The sequence below is a fragment of the Balaenoptera acutorostrata genome, chromosome 6 (genome assembly GCF_949987535.1).
Source record: "Balaenoptera acutorostrata chromosome 6, mBalAcu1.1, whole genome shotgun sequence".
NCBI lineage: Eukaryota > Metazoa > Chordata > Mammalia > Artiodactyla > Balaenopteridae > Balaenoptera > Balaenoptera acutorostrata.
Genome location: NC_080069.1, coordinates 107853568 through 107874646, shown reverse-complemented (window position 1 = coordinate 107874646; position 21079 = coordinate 107853568). Strand labels below are relative to the sequence as shown.

The 21079-nt window shown below is 45.7% G+C and overlaps 2 protein-coding genes across 7 annotated transcripts in view; one reads left to right on the top strand and one right to left on the bottom strand.

The window, feature by feature from the left end:
- Positions 1-21079, top strand: part of ASTN2 (astrotactin 2) — a 913616-nt gene that overhangs the window by 688357 nt on the left and 204180 nt on the right. The gene's annotated exons all lie outside the window — the stretch shown is intronic.
- On the bottom strand, positions 1712-13565 carry TRIM32 (tripartite motif containing 32). Of its 4 annotated transcripts, none has more exons than XM_057548647.1 (2): positions 13503-13565; positions 1712-5480 (listed from the first exon to the last, which is right to left on the bottom strand). In XM_057548647.1, exon 2 carries the CDS (start codon positions 5401-5403, stop codon positions 3442-3444), a length of 1962 nt encoding a protein of 653 aa, XP_057404630.1. In that variant the 5' UTR covers positions 5404-5480; positions 13503-13565; the 3' UTR covers positions 1712-3441. The 4 variants fall into 4 exon arrangements, with proteins under 4 accessions (XP_057404630.1, XP_057404631.1, XP_057404633.1 ...); XM_057548648.1 differs by having other exon boundaries at positions 1712-5483; positions 13503-13562; XM_057548650.1 differs by lacking the exon at positions 13503-13565 and adding an exon at positions 13206-13290.

Genomic DNA, 21079 nt, shown 5'->3' with positions numbered 1-21079 from the left:
TTCACTTTTAAGAAGCCATTAATTAGTACTAGACTAAAAGTACAACTACTTTAAGCATTACTTGTCTTACCCACAGGAACACAGACTCAAGCCAAGTTTATCCTGCTGATTGGAATAATGGAGTGGCCGTCTGTGGACGTATCTCAGGCTGCAGTGCACATTGGGATTGACCCTCACAATCATCCACATGGTGCCTATTCCTGGCTTTTGAGGAAGCCCAGGGCAATGGAATACAATTCCAAATACTTTAGAAAGACTGTGAAATAACTTACGAGAAAGTAAACACATTAATATTACTTACCATTTTTTAAAATTTTCTGAGCACCTGGCATAGTACTGGGCTCACAGTAGGTACTCAATATTGAATGAATCATTGCTCCAAAACCTTAAATTCTATATAATTACTCAGAATGATAAAGGAAAGCAGGGAGTTAATGAACCTGTAAGTCATTTGTCTGCCTTTATCTTTTAGCCAATGTGAGGGTGTTACTGGAGGGCCTACCATCACCAAGTCATATAAATAACAGCCAATTAAATAACTGAGGACATACTGTATATTAGGCACCATGCTATGTGCTCTTAGCTAGAGATTAAAGCTAACCCTCAATAAAGCTCAAATATATGGGCAAATAATTGCAACACAGTAAATTATATAATAATAGAAACATGAAATAGGTAGAGTGATAGTAAAAAGGAACAGGTGACCAGATTTATTTGAAGACTTACGGCTAGTGGGAGGAAATGCCTGAGAAAGGTTTTGATTGGCAAATAGGAACCTGTAACAATAGGAAAGATGGAAGGTATTATTCGGAGTGGTTGGACAACCTAATCCCACTCTTTGAACAAGTCAATAGAAGAAGATAATAGCTCTCACTGATTGAGTATGCCAAGAACTGTAGCGGGTATTTTAACATTATCTCACATCTTACACCCGTCATGGAGACAGGGATCACTTTCATCATTTTCCAGAAGAGGAAGGGGTAAGTGACTTGCCAATGGCCATATGGCTAATAAGATGGAACTGGATGATAAGCAATGCTGTAGTTTAGTGGTTTTCAGAAAGTGTTCTGTAGATTCACGAGTTTTGCAATTGTACACAGGTTAGGTGAGGGGATAAGCCTGTTCTCCAGGCCCACAAGCCTGCTTCAACCAGTGCAGCTGCATTTTGATTTATTACATAATTGACTTGCATGTAAGACTTTATCTGAATAAAGGTATTACTGCCTAAAAAGAGAAAACAACAAAAAAACAAAAAACTGCTTTAATTGAGCAAATCAGTATCTTGAGGCTATACTCTGCAATTTAGTCAACTTGGTAAATAACTGAAAAATTGACTGTACTCAGCATAGCCTAAAATATTCACATCAAAGGAACCAAAACATTCAGACCACATTTATTTCCATTCTGAGCCAGCAGATACCTGCTGCATTTGAAGGCCAAGGCATGAGTGTGGTTCAGAGATGGGGTAGACCTAAATGCTGAAGGCCAAGTGACAGCACTTCCTTCAAAAAGCATAGGCAGCTGGAGGTTTCCTGGCATTGTTTATGTCAAGCCAGCCCACAATGTTATATCCATATCTCTGCTGCAAACCTTGTGCCAAAGGCCTCGGCCGGCCACCGTTACTGCCTCAGCAAGTCCCCCACTGACAGCAAAGATAGATCTCCTGCTTCCAGGTGCTACCACGGATAAAGTGGCTCTAACAACTAGTGGAGTCATTTGTGATGCACTTTTAATTGGATCAATTTCCTCTCAATTATACAATCTTTAGAAATCAGATGCAATTTCATAATCAGAACATGGGGCTTTCTCCAGGTGAAAAGCACAAGACAGACCAGTTCAACATCATCTTAATTAGCTCCTTTCCTATCCTTTGGCAGCTATCCCAAGAGAGGCCAAAAAAGCAGCACCACCACCAAAAACACAATTTTGAGTAGCTTGGCTTAGCAGATTTTGGCGTCTGTGAAAGCAAGGTAACAGTTTTTTGGCTTGCCATCAGCCCTGCACCCAGAGTACAAGATATGTTGCTTGGTAAACACCAAAGCCTGAGGAACCCTGTCACAAAGTCCTGCACCCACTTCTCGGCTTCCTAAAAGCACAAGTTTCTTCCTTTGTTGAACTGTAATTATAAGGATAAAGCAGATGGTGGAGGCTGAGTTTAGAACAGGGTGTTGGTGACTGTAGACCTTGGGGGCTGATTCTGTACACGTGTATGTGCAAGTAAGTTTTGGATTATCTTTACATAATAGTGCTTTTTGCTGAATTTTGACCTAGGTAGATTCGTACTACTCTCAAAGAATGCAGTGTCAGACATGGAAGCAAAGCGGCAAGGTACAACTTATCCCTCCCCTCCCCTCCCCTCCCAAATTCCATATTTAATTAAAAGACATGAACACCAGAGATGAAGAAACAATTATCAATTAGTTAATGCTTGATAGAGGAATGGAAATAAATCCCCAAACCAAATATTATGCACTGACTTGAGGAAAATACAGAATAAGGACCAAACAATTTTGCTTTAGCAATGAAAATGAGATGTGTCCACCTCCCCACTTTGTAGGCCCTGGCCCGTGTAGTACAATTCCACAGACAACTCTTAGCACAGGGCAGTGGAGAGAGGTAATATGAAAATTGATGTGCTCTAGAGACTATTCAAGAATGTTTGCTGACTATATTAGCATTTATTTTTGTTTATTTCCAACGTCCTATGCTTTGGCATAATTCCAATCCACATGCTCCTTTAAGAGGCAAGCGATTTCCAGGCTAAAGCCTTTGACACCAACGAGGGTCAATCCATTCTCTGTCACACCTGCAATTACAGACCAATCCAAAATGGCACAAAACCCCCAGAGCCAAGAGGTACTGCTTCCCAAAGGGACTATATAGCTCCCATGGTGGCACTAAATGAATGGTCTTTCACACTGGTAAAGGTGGTCAGACCTGAGACATCATGCCACAGGAATATGATGTCCGAAGTGTCACTGAAAGGTAGAGTAGATCCCACTAAATGCATGCACACTAAATGCAGCCGAGTTGAAGAGAAAGTGTCACAGACGGAGCATGTTATAATAGGAAGGAAATAATGGACCAGAGTTATCAAAGCCAAAAGAGAGGAAAATCAACGAGGATTCAGTACATGGGGAAATTTCAAATACGGGGGAAAGAGGCTCTCTACTGAAGCCTTAGAAGTGCCTAAGTTCTAATTAAACATCAGCTAACCTCATATCATGTGTCCTATCTGGGGTAATGCATCTGTTAAAGCTCTAAACCTAGGCGAGGAAATAATGCAAATGAAACACACTAGAAGACAGAGCTTCTAAACTTCTAGGACTAGCCAGCTGGAATCAGGACACGGGCCAAGTCTACACTATAGTACCACCAACAACCAAGGAACAGGGAAGGGAGGTTGGTTGGGGAGCAGAAGAAACTGCCATTTCCCAGCCCCTAAGGGGTAGAATATCTTCTCAGATGGTAGCTGTAAATCTTGATGCAATGATCCCAACAGTCCAAGACCAGCAGCTGACCCTTAGGTGTGAGGGCGATGCCCACGGGACAGGTGAGCCCCTCTCGAATAAGGACACTATAGCCCCCACCCTTAGGAAAGTGGAGAATTTCCTTGCGACTGCTGTCAGCCACGATGAGATCACCACGGGCATCCACACACATGCCAGCAATGCAGCGGAAATCCTCGTTCTCCGAGAAGAAGTGGCTAATCTGGCGACCCAGCTGCCCATCAGGGCCCACAGAGCCAATGGAGAAGCCGCCCTCCAGGTGGTGCTCGTTCTGCCGATTCTCCAGATTGAGGCCCAAGCCCTGGGTGAAGTAGACTGTGCCTTCAGCGTCACAGGTGACAAACTTGGGCCGCACAGCACTGCAGAGGCAGCTGTATTTGACCACCCCTGCCCCTCGGTCAACGGTGAAGCACCAGAGCTTTCCACCTTCCACATCAGTTACCACAAATTGGCCAGATGGAAGGGCTGTGATGCCCCAGGGTTTGCTCAGCTGGCTCCTGTGACAGGCCACGCAGTGGCCATCCAAGGTGTATACCTTGAGGGAGTTGTCATAGCTGTCAGTCACACCAATCAGCCCATGGCAGTTCATGGCAACTGAGAGAGGAGTGAGATTGGGCAAGTCAGCCCCAAGGAAGCTCAGCACAAAGCTATCAATGCCACTGGGGCTGCGGCGGATCTCCTTCAAAAAGCCTTTGCGGGTAAAGACTTGTATACGGTAGTTGCCACGGTCAGCAACCAGCACTTCGCCTTGACTGGTCACGTAGAGACTGACCGGAAGGTTGAACATGCCTGGAGTGCTGCCTTTGGCCCCCATCTTCTTGAGGAAGAGGCACTGCTGGATGTTGGCGGCTGTGTCAGAACCCCGCTGCTTAGCAGGCGAGGCCCTAGGGCTAGCAACCACTTCGTCAGGGCTCATGTCCATCTCTCTAAACGTAACAGAGGACGAGGCAGCAGAGGCTGCAGCCTCCATGGCCCAGGAGTCTTCCATGTTGACCGTCCGGGGCTTCTTAGCGGCCTGCCCGATCTGGAGGGGGCCGACATGGCCGACCTTAAGGAGCTCCACGTCCTGCAGGGTGAGCTCCCGGGGCAGGCTGGCAGTGAGCTCTGGCTCCTCCTCATCGGCTGTCTCTTCCAGTAGTGCTACGTCTGCCTGCTTGATCTTGGCCAAGAAGTAGTCACAGCGAGACACAGCCTGCACCTCGGCAATGTTCAGCAGGTAACTCTGCTCCTCTACCACTTGACTATTAGACTTTTCAACCTCAGCCAGAGAGCCGGTGAAGAACTTCCGAGAGCGAGCCAGCTCCTCCTGGACCCTGCGCTCCTCGTGCCCATACTCCTGGAGGACTGCTCTATACCTTGCCTGAAGGTCCTTGGAGACTCCTTCCAAGGCTACCTTCCGGCGCTGCAGCTCCCCCATAAGCTCCCGCAGACGGGCCAACTTCTCTCCAAAGTCCCGACGCCGCTCCTCAGCTGCTTCTTTGACAGGGAGTGTGCAGTGGCCAGGAGGCTGGTGGTCCGCCTCCCGGCAGGGCTCACATAACACCACGCTGCAGCTTCGGCAGAACTGCCGGGGCAGCCGCCGCCCGCACGAGCGGCACATGAGCAGCCCCACGGCCTCACTGAGCCCAGCCGTGTCAATGATCTTCAGCACTGTCAGGTTGTCTGTCAGCTGGGTCAGGCTGGTTATGCGGGTAATCTTGCTGCAAAAGGGACAGCGGACGCCATTGATGCTGCTGGCCAGCAGCTTCTCCAGGCACTGGCGGCAGATGGTATGGCCGCAGTGCAGGAGCTTGGGCCGCAGCTGCTCCTCCGTGAAGGACTCCATGCAGATGGGGCATTCCAGCACTTCCCGCAGGGCGTCCAGGTTCAGGTGAGAAGCTGCTGTCGCAGCCATTGCTGTTGCTCTGAGGGGGCCTGCTAGCACAGCCCAGGACTGAACGGCTTAGTGTCCATGCTCCAGAGGGTTGAACCCTGCTAAAGAGAAAAGGAAGCCATTATTCCACTGCCTCTACGAGTTAAATCACTCAAGAAACATTTAGACAATGGCTGCCATCACTCAGTTCAGTCACTGACTGGTTTGGAAAGGTAAATTGGGGAATGATTATAAGAAGTCTTCAGAGCCAAAGTGAGACCTTGGAACTTCATTCTGATGAACACAGAGAAACAATGCATGTTTTGGAGCCGGGAACTAATATGATCAAAGCCTTGAATGGAGTGGGGGGAAAGGCAGAGAAACTAGTTTGGAAGATACTGCAAAACTGCCTGGCGAAAGTTACAGGGAGCCTGAACTAGGGAGCAGGTGGTGGAAATGGAAAGAAGATGCATTTGAGCAATATTCCATAAGTACGATCACTAAGATTTGTTAGCTGAGTGGATTGGGGTGGGGAACTGGTAGAGCTAAGATAGCCAAAGACTCAAGCCCGGATGATTTGAGAAATGGTAGTCCCTTATCAGGGACTTAGTTTTGGCCTGAAATACCCCCTCCTACAAGCAGTACATGCCATGAATTCTCCCACCCTCCTCGATCCACATATGCTCATGAAGTAGAACCACAGAGGTCTCAGTGCTCTCTCTGCAGCCTTATGTCAATGTCAATTTATACCCCAAAATAAGAATGAATAGATCTAGCAAGGTGAGGCACAAGGATAAACTCAGCCCTTCTTAAATGCAAATCCTACAGCTGCACCTGTGCAGTCTTGTGATCTGCAGATGGTCAACCATCGAGAAGGAGGAGGAGGAAGACCAGTTAGCCTGGTTTTAAGGGCAATGCAGCAAGCGGAGAAAAGCTTTGCAAATGTCGTTAATGCTTTCTCCACCCATATAGAAGAAGGGGAGTCAGCGCGGAGATACGTGTTACAAATTTCCCCATATTTAGCTTCGTATCACAGTCTGACAGATATTCGGGAGCAGACATGCACAATCTGTCTAAAGTCAATCCAACCTCCCTGAAATCCCACTTTCCTTCTACTGGAAAGGAAAGAGTACACATCTAGTGCTTACTATGTGCTAGATACCATGCTAGATGCTCCATATACTTAATCTCATTTAATACTCATAATGACCCTATGATGTAGGTACTATTTTCATTATCCTATTTTACAGATGAGGAAGCGAAGGCTCAGAAAAACTGGCTCAAGGTCACATGGTGCAAACACGGTAGAACCATGCAGTACAGATATCTTTAACTTTATTTAACCCAACATTACTTCAGGCTTTTTTTTTTCCCATCATACAACGCTTACCGTACTCTGAGAAATGCTGCCTAACAGCATAGAATTGTCTCCACAATTAAGAAAGAATAACGAGATTTAGCTGCTCTAGAGTGGGTTAGATTGATTTATTAGCTGAGTGACCCACTCCCACACACCAGCCTGGCAACCTCTTATGATTCAAATCCATGCCTCAACAAAATAACACATTACCACATACCATGAACCTAAAAGGTCTCATGGGACTCTCCGAAGCTGTGAATGCTGAATGCTTAAATGTCATGGGTCTGGCTGCAATCGTATAGAAACACTGATAGAAACCTCAACTCAGGATCCATGCAAACCTCCTCAATTCCAAACCAATAGCTTCAGTTCTCTCTTCCATCATCTGGGACAACAGACTGAGGGCAACATTTGGTATCTGGATCCAGAGCATGTTACTTTACAGTGCACAGGGACATCTGTTCTTCTCAGAACTGGCACTGCAGATCAGTTAATTAAACAAGTCTGCCAACTTGTAAAAATACCAGCAAATTCTTTCTCCAGTTTTCTGGAATATCATACCACCTCCTTCAATTAAAAAGCTTCCTGCCTCCCTGTTTAAGCCATCCACTTTAAAAAATGAATTTACTATGCCCACGCCCATTCCCCAAAATATCTCAGCTGTATGCAGCTTCACTAGGCTCTCTGAGGCAAAAGAGAATATCAAGGATTCCTTTCCTAAAGCTGCCATGCTTTGCCAGGAAACATGAGGTCCCATCACTAAAGCGTCAGGCGTGGAGATAGCTGTGTATCAGGCTAGGCTCCTGCTGAAAGTGGTGTTCCCAGGTTGTAGAAATGGGAGACATGGTTCAGGCCTTTCCTAGGTCTGAGGCTATGTGGCCGGCAGATACAGCCCCTCTCTTCCAGAAGGATACAGCTGGTCATTATTGTTAACACCGAGAAGGATTCAGGTGGAAAGTCAGTTTGAAACTCAGTTTCCCTTGAAAAGACGTATGTGTGAAAGGAATTGTCTTATCATCCCAAGTCTTTAAGTTAGCTGCCCATTTTCTGCCAGCTATAAAATCTAAAACCAATCAGAATGAACCCCCAACATGTTATTTACAATTTTGGCTGCCTCCCTGATACTTTGAACATATTTCCTGTTGTGCACTTTGTACTGTCAACTCTTGACCCCTCACCTCAGCTTACTGCCCCCCACCCCACCAATTTCTTTGATCTCATGATTAGTACTGCACACCCCATACTGATACTAGCCCAGCTCTGATTCAGCTTCAGATGAGAATCTACCCCTTAAGCTGTGTTTGCTCCAGCTGCCCTAAGACTCAGGAAAATTCTGTAGTCATACCCTAGCCTGATCTAGCTGCTTCTGGCACCACTAGGCTTTCCCCAGTCTATGACATAAATAACAAGGGTAGCAGAACAAAAACAAAAACCTATGAACCTTGAAGTCAGACAGAACTGGGATCAAATCAGCATGTCATTTACAAGTTGTGGGACAGGAAGCAAGTTATTTAATCTCACTAAACCTGTTTTCTTACTTTATAGAAAGGTTACTGTGATGATAATTTCTTACTTTATGAAACGGTTACTGTGATAACAATCCATAGAAAGTGCTTAGTCTGGAAACTGGCAGGTATGCAATGAAAAACTGCTATTTATCATAATTTTAGTAACAATCAGGAACAGCATTAACATTCTAACAACTAGTACTAGTATTAACAAAGCATTTAGTTTACAAACTGCATTTGAAAGGATGAAGAATCTTTCCTTCTATGGCATATAAAGGCACATAAAGATTAATAAAGAACCTGTCAGCTTTGAAGGAATTTGATTGAGGACACTAGATATCCATGTTAGAAACTGGCAAATGAATTCACAACTTCTCTTGTTCAGAAAATACCAAGAGGGCCATAAAAGTAATTATGCAATAAAAAACAGATTTTAGTAGTAGCAGGAGTAGCAGCAGTGGTGGCGGTGGCTACCACCCAGCCAGTGAGAAGGAATGAACAGGCACTTTTCGAAAGGCAGACAGTACCCAAGATACCAGATAATACACTTGAAAAATTAAAATTCTGAACCTTCCTTGGAGATTGTTTTATCTGTTCTCAAAATCAAAGGATTAGAGATGACCTAAGGTTTCAAACTGCCATCCAGTGGTTGAATCCCCACCATGGGATAGTTCTCTAGATGTCTCTATTCCCTAAACCTGTTAGCCCCTTGGGGGGCTTAAGCTATGAGCAAAACTGCAGGACTTTAAGAAATTAATTAAACAACAAATCTTTACTGAGCACCTACTATGAGTCCAGCCCCATGAAAACACTGGAGATATAATTTTGAGCAAAAACAGCCAGGAACAGAGTTCTTCACATAAAAACTAGAAAACATGTGAAACAGCACCTACATTTCCTTTCACAAGACATAAAAGTCCATCCTACTTCTGATACAGTCCCCTGGTTTGACTGGGTTTTTCCCAAGGCTTATCACATTTCCTTTCATGACAGCTTTCTAAACTTTGTTTATTCCTCCAGCATTTGAATGGAATGCGAAGCAAGTGCATAACCATCTCCCTGCCACCAATGGTCACTCTCCAGGAGTGGCTAGCAGGGCTGATTTTAAGAAAGTCAGTGAGGTCCTCATCTGACACTCACCCAGTTCTGTGTGTGGGAGAGGATTCTTAACGTTACATTACTCAGGGCATTTAAGGTACCTGCCAACAGCTAAGATAAACTCTGCAAGTAGGGGCTCATCGGGAAACGCAGGCATGACCCCAAAGCTGTACCACTGTGGGACACACAAAACAACCCAGAAGGGCATGTTTGTAGCGAAAAAAAACCTTTAGCTAGAACTCTAAATCAATAATAGAGTTTGCTGGAAAAAACAAAAAAAACACTTGTCTGTCCTGTCTTCCTCCAAAACTGCAGGACCTAGAAAGGATCCCCTGAATCTTCCACAAACATGTGCAATGCTGCCAATAAGACTCAAAGAATATAGGACAAGGGGAAAATCAGCAGTCTTCTCGGGGGACTTCCAACTGATCTCGACCCACCCAACTCTCAGTTCCTTTCTCTGCATACAGCATATGCACATTTAACCATGAGCTTTTGATTAAAGGATCAGGAAGCAGATCCTGGGAAAGGTACAGGAGGGGATGGGAATTTGGGGGAGGCCAGTGGGGGCTGCTTAGGTTCAATGAAATTTGGCAAAGCAATACTCAGTCCCCTTCCAGCCTCACCATCCTCTCATAATTGCTACCTCTCATAAAACTGCGATTTACTGAATGTCAGGCACCTTTTACACATTACCTCTTATTCTCATAATAACTATGTGAAGTATGTTTTATTCCTCATTATAAATAAGGAAACTAGGCTCAAAGAAAAGCAACCTGTCCAAGGTCTCAAACCTGCTAAGTAGTAGAAGTGAGATTCAAATCCAGGTGTGTCAACTCCCAGCCATAAAACCACAACCACGCAAAAGGTGTATTATAGTTTCCTAGCTGATTAGGCTACCATTAGCTCTAGGCACTCTGGCTGAGAGGCTGGTACAGGTACCTAGGAATGGGTTTTTCATCTGATTGTTCCACTAGAAGAACCTAATGGAAGTAGTGTCACAGAGGCAGCGCATCCGTGTGCATGACAATGATCCACTTCAAGGGCCTTGTAAACTTTTGACCACCAAGCGCTCTCCAGACCTGAGTGTATGGGCTCTTAAGTATTGAAAAAGCCTTTCTACTAAAACTAGTATAATGTAACTTATGAGTCAAGACAGATCTGGGCTCACATCCCTGCTTTGCAACTTGCTATGGAGCCATGGGTAAATCATTTAACCTATTAGTTTTCTCATCTGTAAAATGTAAAAGAGCACCTAGATTATTAGCAGGATCATTGGCAGGATTAACTGAGATAATGCACACAATAAGCACTCAATAAATGGTAGCTATTCTTGTTTTCAAGAGATTGAAGCTGATAAGGGCAAGTACTTGTCCAAGATCACCTAGTAAATTAGCAGCAGAGGAAAGATTTTGAACTTTAAGCCTCTGATTCCCAGGCTGATTCCATTTCCATTACATATCTTCCTTAGGGCTGTGTGTGGATATTCCAGCTAAGTCTCTGGCCTTCTGATCCAGTCCTACTATGTTTCTGAGCTGGTCTCAGCAATGCTATAGCTAGTCCTGGAGTTGACAGAGCAAATGCTGTCATTCTTTTCCAAGGGAAAGAAGCCCACAAGAGATCATTCAGAACAGGAGTTACTTTCCAGAGTAACTGTTCTCTGGAACAGAGAGGCCTTCAGCCTCCGTCCCTGCTATGAAGTATTTTTTTTCAAGCCAATGGCCTCTATACCTCACCCTCTAGTCTCCTGTACCTCATCCTGCCTGCTAACCTCAAGATCCTCTCCTTATCTACCCACTCGTCCTGGTCTAAGAGCAAATCAAGAACAAAGTCCAGGGCTACTCCCTACCTAATCAGGTGGATTTATTCCCTTTACAGTTCAATATGATACTCAGCGATACTCACTGGGCCATCCTTTCATTAGAGGGGAATGGGCTGAGATAGTAAGACCAGGCAGGCCCCAGCAAAGAAAAAGCAAGGGAAGAGAGAACATACAGGATTCCAGAGATCTGAATATGAAGCTACCTTTGCCATCTCTAGCTATGGAACCTTAGACAAGTCACTGCCTAAGCCTTAGTCTCCTTATGGGTAAAACTGGATATTGTAGCACCTACTTAGTAGGGCTGTTATGAAAATGAGTAAGAAAGTAGATATGAAAATGAAATTATTACTGAATGTTGAGCATTTACTATGCACCAGACACGAAGCACTCTGATCTACTTCCCTGAGTCGTCACAATAATCTGTGATGTAGGTCCTGTTATTAACCCCATTTTACAGATGAAGAACCAGGTACAGGAAGGCTCAGTAACTCATTCAGGACAGAGCCGAGATCGGAATCCAGGATATCGGACTCTGGCGCAGAGTTCAACTTTGGCACTACTGACATTCTGGACCCGATACTTCTTTGTTGTGAGGACTGTTCCGTGCGCTGTAGGGTGTTTAACAGCGTCCCTGGTGTCACCTACGAGAGGCCAGTAGTCCTCCCCGCCCCGACTATAACAGCCACAAATGGCTCCAGACATTGCCAGGTGTCCCCTGGGGGACAAAACCACTGCCAGTTAGGAACCATTTCTTTAGAACTTGGCCCAGGACTAAATGCTCAATGCATCTGAGATCCCTTTTCTTGTCTCTCTCCCAGTTCCAACACCTCATGTGGGATTAATCCAATCTACTTATATCACTGATAAGGAAAATAAGACGTGAGATCATGTTCCACTCATCCCCTGGAAGTCTCACACACTAGCTGTCACCACAGCTTGAAGGGACAGGCAAAGGCGGGGCTGGGACAGATGACCTGGAAGAGCCTCCTGCTTTATGATTCCACTGACCGCTCTCTTTGCCCCCCCGAAGCCTACCACTTTCAGCAGGTCTGGGGTTCAGAGTGGAGTCAGTGGTCGTACCACCGCTGCCTCATGATAAGGGATCTCTGGCTAATAATTGAGGGAGGTTCTGCCCCTCACAGGCAAAGTCAGGCTCCTTCAGGAGTCCTGAGCTCAAAGACTTACGACTTTCTTGCTGGACCCCTGAACTCTGCTCAACTCCATACACTCATATACAGTTTCATACATTACTTCTAGGTCTTTGGGTCCCCAGAACTCCCTTTGCTTCCCATGCAGAGACTTCAGGAGAATTCCTTTAACGGCCCAAGACACCCATCCACGACTCTATTCAGTCTCTTAATTCTACAGTCCAATCAGTACCTCTCCACCCCACCGTTCCACCCTTCCTGAATCCCATTCCCAACTCCTACAATACGGAATTCCAGCCTTTTGGGCTCTACCCTGCCAGCCTCACCAGTTGCTCACTCATGTGCCCTGAATCGCTCTGACACAGATCCTTTAATCTCTGTTTCCAAACCTCTGCAGCCTTCAGCCCTGCACCACAGTTTAACACCCCAGCCCCACACCTCACATGTGTGCCCTCCCTCAAGCTGAGCCTCCACCCCCTGCATGCCATCAGGAATCCTGCCCCGCCCTCAAGCCCTGCTCCTTCCTCTTTTGCCCACCCGTGTCTTCTGTCGCTTCAAACCTTAGCCAGGTCTCTTCTTTTTGCCGACCAGATACTGCTTCCCACTGATTCCCGCACGAACTCAGCCCCTCATTCTTCCCCAGATTCCACTCGGGAAAACGCTTCCTCCTCAGCCATGAGGATAGCCCCGGACCCTGCTCCCTCTGACCTCAGATCTCGCCCCCCGCCCCAAAGCCTAGTGCCCCCAGACTCCCTCAAACCTCCTGAGATTCTGCACCCCAAGCCTCACCAAGCCTCCCCCATTCCTTCATATGTCCGAGACTCTGCAACCCTGGTCCCTCCAAGGCCTTCAGATCCTCTCCCGTCTCCCAGATGCTGCACCCGTCTCTCCTCAGGGCCCCACATTACCTCATACCTCCCGAGATGCTGCACCGCGACTCTTCTCAGAGCCCCTCGCTCCCCTCCCCGGCCGCATTTCCTCCGAGCTCCTCAGCCCCTTCTCGGACCCCCGCCGCCTCCCGAGCCTGCCCCCGCGCAGCCCCACCCCCACCCCGGTCCCACTCCTCAGATCCGGTCCCCCAGACCCTGCCATTCTGGCGTGGACCGGCCGCTGCACACCGGCAGAGCCCCCCGCGCCGCTCGGCAGCCACCGCCCGCGACTCCGGCCTCGGTCCCGCGTACCCCACCGTCCATCCCGCCCCCTACCTGACCGCCCGCGGCTCCGACGCGTCCACCGCTGCCAGCCCACCCGCCCGCCGCGCTCTGCGCACGCGCCAACGCGCCGTCCCTTGGCGGGCGCCAATTCGCAGAGCCGCCTGTCCGTCACTGCGCCCCGCCCCCCCGAGGCATGCTGGGGCTTGTAGGCAGCGGGGCCCGAGCTCGCGGCCCTCTGGAAAGGGCGAGGTGTCTTGGGAACACGTAGTTCAGCTTTCTGTACCCGTTGTACGGTTAAAGAAACTGAGGCCCAACTTCGCTCAGCAAGTCGGGAGCTAAACCAGCACTCACGTGTCTGACTCCAATCTGTGTCAACCCCTTTGCGAAACCATGGCCTCCAGGAGTGTTCGTCAGCCAAGCCTTGGCACCTGTCAGAAAGGCCTCGCTCCACCTCAGCTTTGCCATCTGAGAAATGGGCCAAGGAGACAATACAACATCCATTCTCGGGCAAGCACAGAACCAGGACGCGCTTGGGAAGGTAGCGCTTCGGGCCCCTCAGTTCTCCGTGTGACACACCGCAGCAGCCTAGAGATAAGTTTATCTGATGAACAAATTGCTCTCGTGAAGGATTCTGACTCCTACTCAGCTGGGAGGCCGACAGCGGAGGTAGATATGAGAGCACACTCTCCAGCCTCTGTCCCTGTAGATTGAAGCTACCCAGAAGCCCAAAACCAAGTCTAGTTTTGGGGGAGCCAGGAGGGGTAAGAGTCTTCGCAGGTAAGAGATGGTCTAGCCTGTTGGCAGGCGAGGGCCCTGGGTCGTTTGCGGCCAACTACAGGCTCCTGCAGGTGACCATATAGTATAGCTTAGGAATAGGAAGGAGTTTGAAGGAGGATGGGCTTGAATTTGACATCCCGGGTAGACACTGTGACCCTTCACAACGATAAAACAACGAACAAAAACAATAGCGAAACTGGCCGGCTGCAGCTAAACACTTCACGTGCATAGTTCACTTAGTCTTCATAATGACCCTATGAGATAAGGAACTGATGCCGAGGTGACTGAATAACAGGGTCCCAAGTTGATAAGATTGGAACCTGATTCTGAGAACCCAGCCTCTTAACCTCTCGGCCCTTCTTTTTTTTTTTTTTTTTTTTGGGGGGCCGCACCATGGGGCATGAGGGGTCTTAGTTCACCGACCAGGGATGGAACCTGTGCCCCCTGCAGTGGAAGCACGGAGTCTTAACCAAGGGACCGCCAGGGAAGTCCCTCTTTCTTTCTAAATGGAGATGAGGTTTGCTATAGGATTAACTGAGATTATTAATATATAGTGGTTTGCATTTAATGAAGGGTATGCTCACTGCCTGCCCAGCAAGTACTTGCAATTTGATGATTTCTCACAAAGCATATACCAGGCTGGACTTTAATTACCCACTTCCCTGCAGTTGTCAGCAGTGGGCCGTGAACTCCCTGAAGGACACTGCCTGCTGGTTGTCGTATCTGTTAGCATTGTGCCCAGCACGCAGAAGTTGCTGAGTGAGTCAGACTCAGAAATGTGACCTTAGGCAAATCACATCCCCTGTCTGACCTAGAGTTAGTCCAGCTGCGGAATGACTCAGTGGGGTCAATCGAATAAGAGCGGACCATTTTTTGAACGCCACCAATATACCAGACACTCCACAGATACTGTCCTATGTCACAATTAATCTTTTCAGCAGTGATTCAAGTAGGCATCAGTAGCTTTATCTTACAAAAGAGGCAACCGAGGCTCAGCAAGATTAAATGGCTTACCTACAGTCACCTTCTGGGAAGTGGCAGGGCTGGAGTACAAATCCAGGCCAGTTAGGCTCATGACATGCTCCAAACCGCCGTCCAAAGACTACCCACATTTTACGACAGCAGCTATCTTTCTATTGATACTTTATTAAGTAAGGTTTGTTTTTAAGTCTCAAAAGAGAAGAGAGGTGATATTTAGGAATTCAAGGAAAATGAGGCAAATGGTGCCTGTCATTATGACCACAGATCATGATCCTGTCAAGGCAAAGACCCTCAGATGATCTGTTCTGAGCAACATTGCCAGCGAAAAGGAGGGACTGCCCTCTGCCCTGGGTTTCAGCCATGTTGGAGACTTAGTGCAACCTGTTTCACCGGAATGGCGAGGAGCCTCTCTGGACAGAGGCCTGGGGTTCTTCTACCAACCACTGTGTTGCAGGTGGGGGAGATGCGAGAGTTACTGTCAAACTGTTTATTCCCAGCCTTGAGACCTCACTTATACCCCCTTCTTAGACAAGGTGGGGAGTTAGCACTCTGATGAAAACCACAGTTACAAGCCCAAAGTCTCAATTCAGGACTCATCATATTTTTTTACTGACCTTTCCCCCATCATAGGGAGGAGCTAATGGTACTCCTGACAGTCTGGGGATATAGTCCAATCATGCTTTCAAAAAACAACAACAGGGCTTCCCTGGTGGCGCAGTGGTTGAGAATCTGCCTGCTAATGCAGGGGACACGGGTTCGAGCCCTGGTCTGGGAAGATCCCACATGCCACGGAGCAGCTGGGCCCGTGAGCCACAATTGCTGAGCCTGCGCGTCTGGAGCCTGTGCCCCGCGACGGGAGGGGCCGCGATAGAGAAAGGCCCGCGCACCGCGATGAAGAGCGGTCCCCGCACCGCGATGAAGAGTGGCCCCCGCTTGCCGCAACTGGAGAAAGCCCTCGCACGAACCGAAGACCCAACACAGCCAAAAATAAATAAATAAATAAATAAAATCAAGTAAAACTTTAAAAAAAAAAACAACAACAACAACAAACCGTTTCTTTTCTCTTAAAAAAAAAATCTGTTTGCCTTAAAAAATGTTTAAATTACTTACCAGTTAAATCAATTACCATGCTTCCCACAAAAATCTCAGAGTAAAATAAACACCCTGGGAAAATGCACTTATTTTAATCCTGTGGCTTTGCATACCCTTGACACATTAATAGTTTTCCTCATAGACCGAGACATTTAAAAAATACTCTTTGTGGAGTACTTTATTCTTTATTCAGCATTTTACCATAACTTTTTTTTTTTTTATTTAACATTTAAACCACCTGTATCAGTTTGCTTGTGCTGTTGTAACAAAGTGTCACAGACTGGGTGTTTTAAAACAGAAATTTATTCCCTCACAGTTCTGGAGGCTAGAAGTCTGAAATCAAGGTGGCAGTGGGGCAAGGCTTTCTGTGAAGTCTCTAGGGAGGATCCTTCCTTCTTCCAGCTTCGGGTGGCCCCAGGTATTCCTTGGTTTATGGTAGCATAACTCCAATCTCTGCCTTCGGCTTCACATGGTCATTTTCTCCCTGTATATCTCTGTCTTTCCATGGCATTCTCCTCTCTTTGTGTGTCTGTGTTGACTGAAAAAAATGCATAACCTAAAAGTTGAGAATTATATTTTATTTGGCGGACAATCTGGGGACTTAAGCCCAGAAGACAGCCTCTCAGATAGCTCTATGGGACTGCTCCCAAGAGGTAAGGGAGGAGCCAGGATATGTAGGAGTTTTGCAACCAAAACCAGGTAATCTGAACGTTAGTTAAAGAAAACCAGACTTTTCAAGTTAATGAATTTAGTGCTTTTTTTACTTATGAGAAGATGTAAGAGTCTGGGCTGATTGAAATCATTGCTTTGATATGCACCTTAACTATCTGGGGCCAGTATCCTGCTTTTCTCCATCCTGAATCCCCTCAGGGTGCACAGGTGGGGGTTTCTTCAGTGGCTGCTGGCTTGATGGCTGCAACATTCTTTGTCTCCTGATATGGCAGGCAAAATTTTGCATCCGTACCCGAGTCTTCTTTTAAGGACACTGGTCCTATTAGATTATGACCTCTATGTTACCCAATTAAAATTCCAGTATGACTTCATCTTAACTAATTGCATCTGCAATGACCCTATTTTTAAATAGAGTCACATACTGACATACTGGGGGTTAGGATTTCAGCATATCTTTTGGGGGACACAGTTCAACTGATAACGTCTCCCTATCAGCTAAGCATTGTTTTCTCCCTTTACAAATAAGATCTGTAGTTTAACCTCTCTTTCATTCCCTTTAAAATGGTGATAACAACAGCTAATTCACAACATCGTTGGGAGCTGAATAAGATATGGGTGTTAAGCACTTACATATTAGGATATTGCCTAACATGCAGTAATGTCCATTGCATTGCATTTATTATTATTAAGTTTGCTTATTAAGTCCACCATTGTGTGGTAGAGGGCTTCAGAGTCAGACAAACCTGGGTTGGAACCCCAGTTCCACCCACCTGGAAGGTTTGGGGAATAGATTAGAAGATGATTCGAAGTAATGCTTAGTAACTTGTTGCAGCTGACAAGCTGTGTAACCTTGGACAGCTTAATTAACCTTTCTGTACTTCACTTTCCACCCCTGCAAAATGGGAATAATAGTAGTTATCTACCTCATAGTAATGTTGTAAATTTTAGATGATTTAATAGATCTTGTTTTTAGAGCACTTCCTGGAAAAGTGCTCTATGAATGATAGCTATTAGTGTCATTATTATTATTATTTTGACAAAATGTTCTCTTTTCCTTCTCATATTAGCAGCTGAATTCTGAGGAGAAAAAGGTCTTGTTTATGGAAAATAGGATAGAAAATCTAAGGAGTTAAAACTCGAATGCATCCTAACCAAATTTGTCTGAGTCTGGAGATTTATAACTGCTAGCATTTCCATGAAATAATGGAAAATTATATCTATCTGTATTACTTATCTATCACAGAATAACAAATTACCCCCAAACTTTGTGCTTTGAAACAACACGCATTTCTTATCTCACAGGTTCTGTGAGTCAGGATTCTGAGCACACCTTAGCTAGATCTTCTACTTCATGGTCTCTCAAGAGGCTGCAATCAAGTTATTGGCCAGGGCTGGGGTCTCCCCTGAAAGTTTCAGGAAGGAGCGGTTTCCAAGATCACTTAGGTCGTTGTTGGCAGGTTTCAGTTCTTAAAGGGCTGTCGGACTGAAGGCTTCATTTCCTTGCTGGCTTTTGGCTGGAAAGTGCCCTCAGGTCCTTGCTACAGGAGCTATTCCAGGACAGCTTGTTTCAGCAAAACCAGCAAGAGAGAGGTCACAGCCTTTTGTCTGTCGGTTAAAAGCAAGTTACTCAAGTGGAAGAGATTATAACAGACAGTGTGTATCAGGAGGTAAGATCATCACAGGCTGGTTTCAAGGCTCCATCCCTCCCACCCACCTTCCCCCTCTCCCTCTCCCCACTTCCTCCCTCCTTTCTCTTCTCCCTCCCTTGGTCTTTCATGCTGCTTGTGTACATATCTATGTACATCTTACATAGATATCTTATCTTACATCTGTCTGTCTGTCATTTGTCTACTTTCTGTTGAAACTCTGACTCCAATCTCTGTATGTCATACTCAATCCCTGTGGGTTTCTCAACCTAGCCTATACTTGATACTTAGTAAGTGCTCAGTAAATGTTTGAATTCTATTTAAATTTACAGCATAAAAGAGAATTTTTTAAAGTCAACTTTATCCATCACCTAATATAACCATTATATTGATTATATTTATGTAAATACTTACCAAGTTTCCTTTCAGTCTGTTCATGCATACTTGTGACCATGCTGGGTCTCCAACATTTTTTTTTTTAATAAATATAAGGTTTTATCTTTTATTTACTTTATGGAAAAATGTTTGAAATCATATTTTTCTGGCCTTTATGGTTGTCAAACTGGCTATAAGAATTTGTCAAGTTGAAAGCTCATCTTTAAACATTTAACCATCACAAATAAAACTGCATAAATGTCCTTTGTGCTTTCTTTTGTTTGACTTATTTCCTTGTGCTGATATGGAAACAGCTGGTTTAGGATTTTGAATTTTTATTTCAATATCATCACATTTACGTGCATTGGCCAGATCCAGTTTGTAGTGGTTTGAACTAGTGTGGATAGTCAAAGTGTTACCGAACCCAACTTGGGTCCGCTTGACCACAGGCAGTAAAGCCAATCTACTGACGCTGGGTTGTGGTGAAGCAAAGTGCAGCGTTTATTTCAGGGCACCAAGCAAAGGGTCCAGGTAGTTAGTGCTCAGAAGGCCCAAACTCCCCAGTGCGTTTCAGGGAAAGGTTTTTAAAGAAAGGGTGAAAGAGGGAGCTATCGGGTGTGTGATCAGCTTGTGGACAGTTTTCTAATTGGTTGCTGGTGAGGTAATCGGGAGTCAACATCATCAGCCTTCTGGTTCCAACCCACCTGGGGTCTCTGTGCTTCTGGGCAGCATATCGTTAACTTGTTCCACCTGGTGGGGGTTTCAGTGTCTGCAGAGCAGCTCAAAGGATACGGCTCAGAATATTATCTGTAGACCTTGAGGAGGAACTAAAAGTACTGGACTTTGTTTAATGGCTAAATTATTATTATTTTGTCTTGCTTGGCTGTTTTCCTTTCTGCGTTTTCTCACTTCTCTGATTAAATTTACTCTTTGGAACTTGGAGAAGGCCTTAGGAGGCTAAAATTTTTATTCAGATAAGAGGCAGGTGGAGGACATGGCGGGGTGGGGATGGAGTGGTGTCAGTTCTGGGAAGGCCCCATAGGATCCTGCCTGGTTACAAAAGGTCAGCGGTAATCAGACAGTGACTGAGCAGAGACTCGGTAAACGTTAGCGGCATTGAAGGCTTGCTCAGAGAACATTCTCTGTGCAGTGGCACCAACCTCAACTCGACTCAATGCGAAGTGAGGGCTACTGGAAGCTTGGCCATGTGCTTCATTTCTGCTAAGCCCCACATATCAACCCCAGTCCAGATCTCCTGCCCTCTTGGCTCCAGGATTTCAGCAGCTTTCTCTTTATCGTGGCTACCATTACCCTGTCCATCCATCGGTGTTTTGTTGTTGTTGTTGTTTAGCCCACACCACGTACCTTGTGGGATCTTAGTTCCTGGACCAGGGATTGAACCCAGGCCCTCGACAGTGAAAGCATGGAGTCCTAAACTGCTGGACCACCAGGGAATTCCCAGTTGAGATCTTTTAGGACTGGATGGCAGCAGACTAAGAGACAGTCTCCTTTCCCCAACAGGCCTCACCACATTTACCCACATATTCTTTTCATGTCACTGCTATCCATTATTCTAATTTAGTTTTCCCAAAGTAGGCAAATATTATTGCTTTTTAAAAAAATTGATATATAGTTATTTATAATGCATAAAATTGCATTATATGTTCTAAATTGCATTTAGAGGATACTGAAAATAAAGATGTATTTTTTTTTCCCCATATACAAATTTATAGACCATTGAATTCTCTCCATGGGCTTAAGAAGCCCTGGCTGAAGTATACAGGCTGTCCCATGTACTTCCTATGGCGTATATCAAAGGCACTTAATGTCTGATTTTTACTTTTAGTGAAGTTAAAGTTGATCAGCAGGTTCAGGTGCAGCGAGTCTGATCCATTCATTAGAATATCTCCCATCAGCCTTTCTACTAATGGTTTTAGCATTCATCGATGATAGCTGTCTATATCTATTATTTTATTAGAGATTACAAAATGGTAATTTTGTCATTCTTCCTGCCTGTATTAAATGCAATATTTCCATAAAGTAAATTGTGGTTACCCTGAAATCCAGTTCATGATAAAATCTTGA